This window comes from Leucopleurus acutus, assembly GCF_964270905.1.
Source record: "Leucopleurus acutus genome assembly, chromosome: 3".
Taxonomy (NCBI): domain Eukaryota; kingdom Metazoa; phylum Chordata; class Mammalia; order Artiodactyla; family Delphinidae; genus Leucopleurus; species Leucopleurus acutus.
In genome coordinates, this window is record NC_139145.1 from 16,485,886 (window position 1) to 16,496,026 (window position 10,141).

The 10,141-nt window shown below is 52.8% G+C and overlaps 1 protein-coding gene across 1 annotated transcript; it reads left to right on the top strand.

Annotated features, from left to right (window-relative positions):
- Window positions 1-230: 230 nt before the first annotated feature.
- On the top strand, window positions 231-5,483 carry JMJD4 (jumonji domain containing 4). Its single transcript, XM_082836685.1, has 6 exons — window positions 231-706; window positions 963-1,128; window positions 3,201-3,326; window positions 3,676-3,943; window positions 4,522-4,668; window positions 5,119-5,483. Exons 1-6 carry the CDS (start codon window positions 442-444, stop codon window positions 5,419-5,421), a joined length of 1,275 nt encoding a protein of 424 aa, XP_082692811.1. The 5' UTR covers window positions 231-441; the 3' UTR covers window positions 5,422-5,483.
- The last annotated feature ends 4,658 nt before the right edge of the window (window positions 5,484-10,141 follow it).

The following is a 10,141-nucleotide window of genomic DNA, read 5'->3' on the forward strand; positions in this document are numbered from 1 at the left end:
GGCTCGCCGTGTTTCAGGCTCGGCCAGGAACTTAGACCGCGGGCTCTAGGTTCCGCTCGAGTGCTCCGGGACGACCGCGGCCTATGAGTGTCTGTACCTCGCCGCTTTCGCTCTGGCCGGCGCGGGGCTGTGAGGCGCGGGTGCTCAGAGCGTGTACTCCGGAAGCAGGTTTAACAAATACTTCCTTTTTCACCTCCCTGTTTAAAGAGCAGAGAAGTGGGAATCCGGAAGCCGGATTCTGGGCCTCCAGGAGCACTCCGTCCCCAGCAGCTCCTCCGACTCCGCGCAGCCTCTGTGACCGCCCCGCAGCCCTCCTTGTGCCCTGCAGGTCCTCCGACACCCCCCCGAGCCCCGCCCTGTTCCCGGCAGCCCTCCAGATCCCCCCCGGCAGACTCCCACCCCACGCACCCCGCACGCCAGGGACGGCGAACCTGGCCCGGGATGGACAGGGAGGCGCGCGTGTTCGCCGAGAGTCACTTCCGAGGCCTTGAGGGGTGTCTCCCCCGCAGGGTCTGCCCGAAACTGGACCGCGTGGACTTCATCGAGAAGCCGGACTCCTTTTCCTACGCCGACTTTTTCAAGGGTTACCTGCTCCCTAACTTACCCTGTGTTTTCTCCAGCGCCTTCACCGAGGGCTGGGGCAGCAGGAGGCTCTGGGTGACACCCAGCGGAAAGCCCAACTTCGATTATCTGCTTCAGAACTATGGTAAGGACTGAGCGCGAGTGCCCCGGGCAAGAACAGCATGGAGTGCAAACACAGGACTAGACTCTTAGGTCGGACTGTGAGGGAGGGCGCAAATGAGGACAGCCACAGAGGGCTTGAGGGAGGCAAGGCATGAGTCACTCCCCAGAAGAATTCACCTGGAGACGGTGTAACAATGAGTTGGAGGGCAGACAGGGTCAGGGAGGATTGACAGGCTGGAGGACTCAGAAAAGTCTTGTCCCTGACCCTTTCCTTTCAGGAGACGTGGTTGTACCTGTTGCAAATTGTGGGGTCCGGGAATACAACTCCAACCCCAAAGAACACATGACCCTCAGGGACTACATCAGCTACTGGAAAGAGTACATTCAGGGAAACTACTCCTCTTCACGGGGCTGTCTCTATCTCAAAGACTGGCATCTGTGCAGGTAAAGGAGCCTGGAGCACTGGCCACAGCACTGCTTTTCAGTTCTGAGTGAGCCCTGGCTGCACACGGAGGAACTCATCTTTTCCCCAGTTCGGAATTTAACCCACTTTCCTCGGCCTGGTTGGAAGTGTCATTCCCTCCAATCATGGCCATCTCACCATGCCTGCACAGGCTTGGTTGCTATGAGGAATGTGGGCCTGGCAGAGGCACAGATGGGCTATGGTTACCCACCTCTTCTTTGTCACATTTGCCCAGAACCATGCTTGTCAGCTTCACCTCCATCTAACTGGCAGCATCCAGCCTTTGCCTGTTCTCTCAGATGCCCCTGGGACCAGCCTCCCCTGTCCAGACCTACTTCTCCAAGTCAGGCCTGTTATCATCCACCTTGGCTGTTGCCAGTCTCCAGACTAGCTGCCCCGCCTCAAGTCCTGCACCCCACTGCTAAAGTCCAAGTGAGCTTTCAAGCAGGACTGTGCCCCACCCATTTAAAATCTCCATCACTAACAAGCAATGCCAACTCTTTAACAAGGCCTTCTGAGATCTGTTGCCACTCACCATATGCTTCTTCCACCTGGGGAGCTCAAAGGATGTGCTCTGAGAAACGCCTCGCTCTTGAAGGCAGCCCCACCCCTTCTGCTGGCCTTCCCACTCTCTGAGGTGGTCCTTAGGTTTTGTAGCCATTTCCCCTGCCAGGGGTGTGCTTTTCACAAGCAGAGAGGAGGTCCTAGTCAGACCCCCATCATCTAGCACAGGGCCCTGGCACAGATCAGGTGCTCATTTAATGAATGAGTGAACAGTGGAATTCTTGTTTTGCTGATGCAGGAACTAAGACTCAAAAAAAAAAAAAAAAAATTCAGGCCCTTGTGATTCCCAAGAGCAATCCAAGAGTACATGAAGGGCACGAGCATCCTGCTCAAAGTTTGCCCTTGGTACTGTCTGCCACACAGCTTCTTACTTGTCAGAGAGACCTGGCCCGGCAGACAGTCACTAAGATGCTACCAGACTCTGGTCCTAGACTTCACGGACTCATATTCCAACAGCACAGATGGACTCATAGATTCAGACACTCGTGCACTGTGAATTTGTGCTTCAGATAAGCAACGAGTAGTTTTTTGGGTATAAGTATGTCCCAGGTATTACAAGGGCCATACTTATCCTAGAAACTTGTTCACTGTTTATTTGAAATTCAGTCTTGAGGAAGTGTCTTGCGTTTTCCTTGGCAACCCAAAAATAAAAAGAACAAAGGAAGGCCTGGATCAGGCACGCAGGGGTAGCCACAGGGGAGGTGATATCTGAGCAGGGTTTTGAACGATAAGCAGGAGTCTGTTACTGTACAAAGGCATGGCAGTGGAGGGACCTGCATGGTGTTTTGGGGAACTACTGGTGGTTTGGTACTACTAAGGCTCTCCCCTGTCATGGGCTCTGACTGAGAGTGTTGTGTGACCATGTTGTTGGTAGAACTGCACTCTCCCTTGGGCTGGTTTAGAATGCTCCTCTGTTTGGGAGCCCATTGGTTGGGTTGTGGGGATGGATCCAGGGAAGTGAGGGGTTGAAAAGGACCTCCGCGTACCTGGGCTGTCCTCACGCCTGGGCCTGTGGCTTTGAATCTTCTCGGCAGAATCAAGGTCACTGGTGTGGTTAAAAAAGTGGAGGAGGCCCCCAAATTCGGGAAACCAGCATGATGCAGATGATGCATTTAAACCCCAGCTCAGCCCGAAGCTGATATCCTGCAATGGGTGTGGGAGTGGCCAGGAACATCTAGGTCACTGCCTGTACAAGTTGTCTAGGCTGTGTCACAGCACCCCCAAAGCCATTTCATCTGCTTACAACTCTGGTTCAGTCACTTGGGCAGGGATCAGCTAGGGCTACTTGGGGCTGTGGTCATCTGGTGGCTGGTCTATGGCTGGGTGGTCTGAGGTGGCCCCACTTCTGGTGGTTGGTGCTGACTCCAGAAGGCAGGTCAGGGGTCATTCACATAATTTCAAAGCTCTCATGATATTTCATGCACTCAGGACGTGGGTGCCGGGAGGTTGGCTTGTAGCCACTTCTGTAGCTTCATGCCACTTTCTAAAGGGACTCCTCGGCGGAGGACGTGTTCACCCTGCCCATATACTTCTCATCTGACTGGCTCAACGAGTACTGGGATGCCCTGGACGTGGATGACTACCGCTTCATCTACATGGGGCCCACCGGCACCTGGTAACCGCCTGTCTGCTCCCACCCACCATCCTACACCCCGTCCCTGGTCACTCTCCTGAACCTTCCTGCTGGTGTGTCAGCTCTTGCCCAGAGCCTCTCAGAGATTCCTGTTAGCCACGTAATGGAGTCGGCTGCCAGGTCTGGCATTTCTAAGCCCACTTACCTCTTTCCTCTGTGGAAAGAGCTCGTGCACCTCCTGTGTGATGTTCTGGGGTGGGGGAGGCTTGGCCCTCCCACCTGGCTCACAGGCCAGGCGTGAGAGCTGGGGACCACTGAGCCTGGCCAGTCTACTCAGAAGAAGCAAAGCCCACATCCAAGCCACACAGCACCAACAGAAGCTCTCGCACAGGTCGCCATTCCATGCTGACATTTTCCGCTCCTTCAGCTGGTCCGTCAACATCTGCGGGAGGAAAAAGTGGTTCTTCTTCCCACCGGGGCAAGAAGAAGCCCTGCGGGATTGCCACGGTAGCCTGCCCTACGACGTGACCTCCCCCACACTCCTGGATAGCCGCCTACACCCCATGCGAGATCACTGTAGCCCACCACTGGAGGTCACACAGGAGGCAGGCGAGATGGTGTTTGTGCCCAGTGGGTGGCACCATCAAGTCCACAACCTGGTATGCTGGGCACGCCCTACCCCATGTGCTGTGGCCCACATGGGTCAGGGAGACAGGCCACAGGGCTCCACTGAGCTGACTCTTACCCCCGTTCACCTGTGCCCCCTTGGCCTGCTCAGCAGCTCTTCTTGCCCTCGGCACCTTCCTAAATGCGTTCCTGCAGAGAGAGGGCTGAGCCCACCCGCCCTGATCCCATAGAGTGGGCAGGCTGTCCCTCTGGGAGAGCCTGGGTATGGGATGGGGCAGGCCATGGGCAAGGCTGGTACTGCATGTGGCTATATTGGTTCCCTGCACGCAGCACTGCTGAGGGCCCCCAGCCTCTTTCCCTCCTTCCCATGTTGCTTCCCTGGGCAACAGTGGGCAAGGGGTCCACACACTGTGGTGTCCCAGCCCTTACGGAGCCCCATTCTGGGCTAATTGTGGATTCAAATGATCCCAGCTCCCTCTTCTCTGCTGGCTCCCATTGGGAGATGGAAGCAGCTCCTCCCAGCGGAGGAAAGCTGAGAGGACCCCAGGACGGGGAGGGGATGGTGCCCCCTGTGGGCTCACGGGGACAGCCTGTGCCCTACCCCTTCCAGGAGGACACCATCTCCATCAACCACAACTGGGTCAACGGCTGTAACCTGGCCAACATGTGGCACTTCCTGCAGCAGGAGCTCTGTGCTGTGCAGCAGGAGATCATTGAGTGGAGGGACAGCATGCCCGACTGGCACCACCACTGCCAGGTGGGACAACTGGTCTGAGCAGGAGGGGGGCACAGGATGAGGCTCACCAGGGCTATCTATAGTGGGAGGATTGGTAGGGGGCTCACCTGAACCAGGACCACAGTCAAGGGCAAGAGGGTGCTCACCTGGCCCAGGGCATCAGTGTGGGGAGGGTATGGAAAAGCCCCAGGACAGCCTGCAGTCTTAAGGGAGGGTGTGGTCTCTAAGGTCAGATCTGTAGTCTTGGGGGCCTGGTGGCAACCAGGCCTACCTATTGGAGTGAGGGTTCTGGGGCTTTCAGGCTGCAGGACTCAGACCCATTTGATCACTGGCTGGCCCCCAGGTGTCTCCATCCTCGAGGACTGGACTGTGTCTCAGGGCCCTTTGTAGCCTAGACTCGATGCAGGGTCAGCAGAGCTTGCCTAGAGCTGTGAGTGAGCAGCAGCTCACTGGTTGTTCTTTCTGGCCCAGGTCATCATGAAGTCCTGCTCCGGGATTAATTTCGAGGAATTTTATCACTTCCTCAAGGTCGTTGCTGAAAGGAGGCTTCTCCTCCTGGCGAAGGGGATGGGTCCTGGCAAGGTGGAGGGCGGCAAGGGCACCAGGCTGGGCCCCCAGCAGGCCGCTTTTGACATTTGCCGCATAGCTGAGGTGCTGGAGTCCGTCGTGGCCCACCCTGACTTCCAGAGAGTGGACACCAGTGCATTCTCACCACGGCCAGAGGAGCTCCTACAGCAGCTGGAGGAGGCTGTGGCCACCATCACATCCCTTTAGTGCATGCTGCAAGGATCGGGTGCAGCACATCCTTGGGGGACCCTGGAGGCACCAGTGTGGAAGGCAGTCACCCTGTGCAAGGGTCCCTTCTGGAAATAAAGCTCTGTCCTCCTTTGTGGCCTGGGATGTGTCACCTCCCTGTTGAACTGTCACCTCGGCGTCCCAGGCACAGTTCCTGCTCTTTGGGGTCTGATATGTCCTGGCTGTCTCTTGGCATCCCTGGGGCCCCGATGCCTGTCCAGAGGGTCCAGGCTCCTTGTCCTCGTGAGGCCCAGCCAGGACTGGGAACTGGATCCGGTGAGGGGGGGTGCATGGGGAGGTGTTGGTCATTTGGACCCACAGCAAGGAGGCTGGAAATGTGCTGGGGACTCAGGAGTGGGGGTGGCATGTGGCTAGGTTTTCTTCTCCCCCACCCCCCAGCCTTCCCTCAGCAAAGGCCAGCATCCAAGCTGACAGGCCTCCTATCCTCAGCAGTGCAGGGCAGCTGGCTCGTCTGGCAGGGCCCCCTCTGCAGTAGCACCACATCCCTGCATGAGCCCACACATCTCCCACTGGAGCAAGACCATCAGTGGGAGGGTCTGGGCCCCAAGGCAGCCCCAAGACCAAAGGCCTGTGTCTCTATCCCACACTAGAACCACCTGTGCCCACCTCCTCCCCAGCAGGATCCTGAGCCAAAGATGTCTGTTGGTCAGGGCTCTAGGCCTCGTGTGCTGTCCTTCATGCAAGCCCCCCAAGTGTCATAGGTACATCACTGACGTGCCGCTTGGGCCCTGCTGCCAGTAGGGCAAGGCAAAGCACCAGTGAGTTCATCCCCCTCCTGCTTGCTACAGCACCACCTTTCCCCTTCAGAGACTAAGCCAACCCTAGCAGCTGCATACCCAGTGAGGGAGAGGGCCTTGCCCAAGGTCTCCCTGCAGGCCAGGTAGGGCCCCAAAGGCCAGCTGGAACCTGGGCCTCTTCCACACTTCATACACCTGTTCTGCACCATACTACTTCAACTCATTGAACACCCACTATCTGCCATCTAAAGTCACTTTGCAAACAGTGTTTGATTCAACAACGACTCTTTGTGCACTCATTCTGCCCTGTCCAGAATTTTTTGTCATCGCAGACTCTTTACACTTGTATGTACTATCCAGTTTCCACTTCTTGCACACCTATATTACACCCAATAGTCAGAGTTTCAGGATTCTCCAGAGAAATGGAACTAATAGGGTATGTGTAGAAAGAGAGGTGTTAAGGGCTGTTGATTGTTAAATCTGCAGGATAGGATGGAGACCCAGGGAAGAGTTGACCTTGCGGTCTTGAGTCTAAAGGCTGGAAACTCAGGCATGGTTTCTGTGTTGCAGTCTAGAGGCAGAAGTGCTTCTTTGGGAAACCTAGGTCCTTTGCTCTTAAGATCTTCAACTGATTCGATAAGGCCCACCCACATTATGGAAGGTAATCTGCTTAAAGTCTGTTGAGTTCACAGCAACATCCAGACACTGGCATTTAGCCAAACAACTGTGCACCATGACCTGACCACACTGGCACATAAAATGCACCATTGTAATCACTCCCCGCGTATTCACTGGTCACTCTGCTTCATCCAGTGCCCACTTCTTATGATATTGACCAGTGTCTCCTTGCCCACTCACTGTGCAATTCAAAAGCCAATAACTGTCATTTCCATTTGACTTCACACTTTGCACACCTCTGCCATTCAGTGTTTACACACTCGCCATGTGCAGTTCAACAGCCAATCTATGCATGTGCATCCCACTTCCACTCCAGCACACTCTTGCAGCATTTAACAATTGCTCCTCCCATGCTCACCATCAAATTTTCTATTCTCACACACCCACTGTGTGCTATTCAACAGTCTTGTTGCACCCACTGCAAGAGTCACTGAATACTCCCTGGGGCCATGTTATCAACTACTCTTCACTATTCTTCCAGCTTCCCCTCCTATACAGCCACTGTGTGCCATTTAAGTCAGTGCTTGCGCACTCACTGCAAAACAACTATTTTGCACGTTTCTGTCAACTTATCAATCTTTCCTTGCACATTCTGCACCATCCAAATTCCACTAAGCCATCAATAATCAACTTTGCAATCGCTATCTGTAGTTCAACAACCATTTGCTCCGTTTTGCTCTATTCTGTGTCCGCTTCTTGCACTCCCACTTGCATTCAACAGTCACTTGCACAAATCACTTAGGGCCTGGCAGAGGTGAGCCCTGCTCTGTGTCTGAGTGACAGAGCCGTCACGGAGGAAAGGGTAACTCAGAATTGCCCTGCATTTCATCTGTCTCTTGTCTTTATAGGCTGTATATTTAGGGGATGTTACTGAAAATAGGTGACAGGGTGCAGGCTGAAGGCTGTATAGGGTCTCAGGGGCTCCCTCCCTGTGCCTGGCATTAGCCCTTTAGCTTCCAATCCTGGGAGAAGCCCCAGGAGGGCACTCAGGTGAGTGCAGGGCAGTGTGTGTTTCCCACCCAGATTGGAAGCACTCTGGTGTTTAATTGGTAGAGCTGTGTCTGTGCTGCCCATGGATTGTTGGTCCTGGTGGTACACCTCCTCCCCTGCTTATCAGGCTGCATCTTTTAGCCCTTCCGACATGAAAGGTTAACATCCCCTTGACATAACCAAAGTACATTCATCAGGCCCCAGCCAGAGAGGAGTGACCTGATGTACCTGATCAGTGTACCTGATGGTGGACTGGGGGCCATCTAGGGCATTTCTGGGTTAAAACAATTATACAGGGCATTGCAGGGATGCTTATAGAATGACACCCAGCTATAGGCCTAAACTCTGCATCACAAATCTTTCCCCTGGATAAGAAATAAGCAGGAAAAGGAATTCTGAAGTCAGAGGAGTATTCAAATTTAGGTAAAGTGCTGACCTTGGTGGGGAGGGATGATGAAAAATCCTGCCTGCCCTCAGTCTGTTTGCAAATAATCTTCCTCTGGCTTTTTCCTTTCCATGTTGTATTTTTTTTTTTTTTTACCATTTTCCCTACTTAGGGCTTATAGAATTCCAGAGTTTGACCTACAGTTTCCTAATTGGTGGTCAAAAGATACCTCAGCGAGAGAAGCAAAAAGCTCTCGCCAGAGTGTAGAAAAGCAGCCATTGTCCTGGGACAGGAAATGGTCCTGGCAAGAGTTACTTTTAAAGATGCCCAGTTTTCAGTGGTTGTTGCTATGCCTGTGAAAGTACCTTCAACCTCCCTCCAAGCCCCCTGAGTTCTGAGGGGCTTTCTCAGCTCCTTGCCCAGTTTAACGATACTGAAACAAACATCTCTGTGAAAGATGGACTTGGGCATGTCCTTCAGAGAAGGGTAGCTGGCCCTTCCTACTTCTCCCACATACAATAAACTGATGGCCCTAAAGACTTATTGAATGAAGAGTGAGAGTATCTATCTCTTTTGAAACACAAGAAATGAAAGAACAAAACCACAACTCCCAGGCTATAGTAGAAATGGGATTTTAATATAATATTCCAGTACAGCTTTTGCTATTTACAACTATAGTAAACCTTTTTTTTACCTTTTATACAAAAAAATCAATCACCCTCTCACCTCCTCTGAACTATTCCCTTCCCACTGACCCCATCTCCTGTGGTCTCATAAAGTCCTTGGTATCTGGCACTTGCAGTGGCACCAGACAACATCAGTGGGACTCAGCTGCCCCTCACCTGGTGAAGAGCAAGGTATGTGAAGTGGGGTCTCTCCTCTACTGGGGGAGGGGGGTAGGTAAGTCCATCACTCTCAGTTGGCCTTGATGGAATCTAGCCTGAGAACACGGTGGGAGGCAGGGCCAGGACCCCTGGGAGGGTAACAGGCAGGTGCTGTAAGTCATGAAGATAGAACTGAAGTTGTCAGACCCATTGGGTGGGTGAGTGCTCTGGGATGCCTGTGGGCACAGATGACAACGACTGGTACCTGTGAAGGAATGAGAGAAGTGTACAGAGGGCAATATCTGGCAGCAGGCAGGGCACTGTACCCATTGGTAGTGCTCCTCAGCTAAACTTAACTAGCCTTCTCGTTCCCAGAGAGCAGAAGGCAAAAGGCAGTAAGAGGGTCCACAGGAGTCCAGGTCAGCCTGTCAACTGTTAGGTGTCATACCCAGCCAGAAGAGGTTCAGTGGTGAAACAAGCCTGGAGGTGGCCTGGGCTGTCACGTTGGGAGCACGGTGCCTGTCTGGCCTGGACCACTCCAGTCTGTAAGTTTTTAGCTCACCCTGGAGAGGGTGATCCTGAGGCTAGCTAGTGCCAGGAGTCAGTTAGAAGATGCCCTTTGTGAACCAGAAAAAGAGCAAAGTAAACCTAAAAAATAAATATTAGAGCCGAGATGAATAGAATAGGGAACACAGCAATAGAGAAAATCAACAAACTAAAAGTTGTTTCTCTGAAAAAATGAAAAAATTGATGAACCTTTAGCTAGATTGATTAAGAAAAAAGTAGAGAAGACTCAAGTAACTAAAGTCAGAAACAAAGTTGGGACAACACTACCAACCCCACAGGAATAAAAGGGTTTATAAGAAACTAAACAATTATACACCTACAAATTGCATACTCTAGATGAAATGGGAAAATTCTAACAAGCACACAAATTACAAAACAGGTGAATCCTACCAAACATTTAAAGAAAAACTAACACCAATTCTTAAACTCTTCCAATAAGTAAAAGAGGAGGGAACACTTAGGATTTCTGTGAGAGCAACATTACACTAATACAAAAG

Bases quoted from the DNA above. Each gene is read 5' to 3' on its own strand.
- JMJD4 (XM_082836685.1), top strand. From the start codon at position 442: ATGGACAGGGAGGCGCGCGTGTTCGCCGAGAGTCACTTCCGAGGCCTT. The intron at 1,129-3,200 runs GTAAAGGAGCCT...CACTTTCTAAAG, and splicing joins AAAGACTGGCATCTGTGCAG to GGACTCCTCGGCGGAGGACG. The intron at 3,944-4,521 runs GTATGCTGGGCA...TACCCCTTCCAG, and splicing joins ACCATCAAGTCCACAACCTG to GAGGACACCATCTCCATCAA.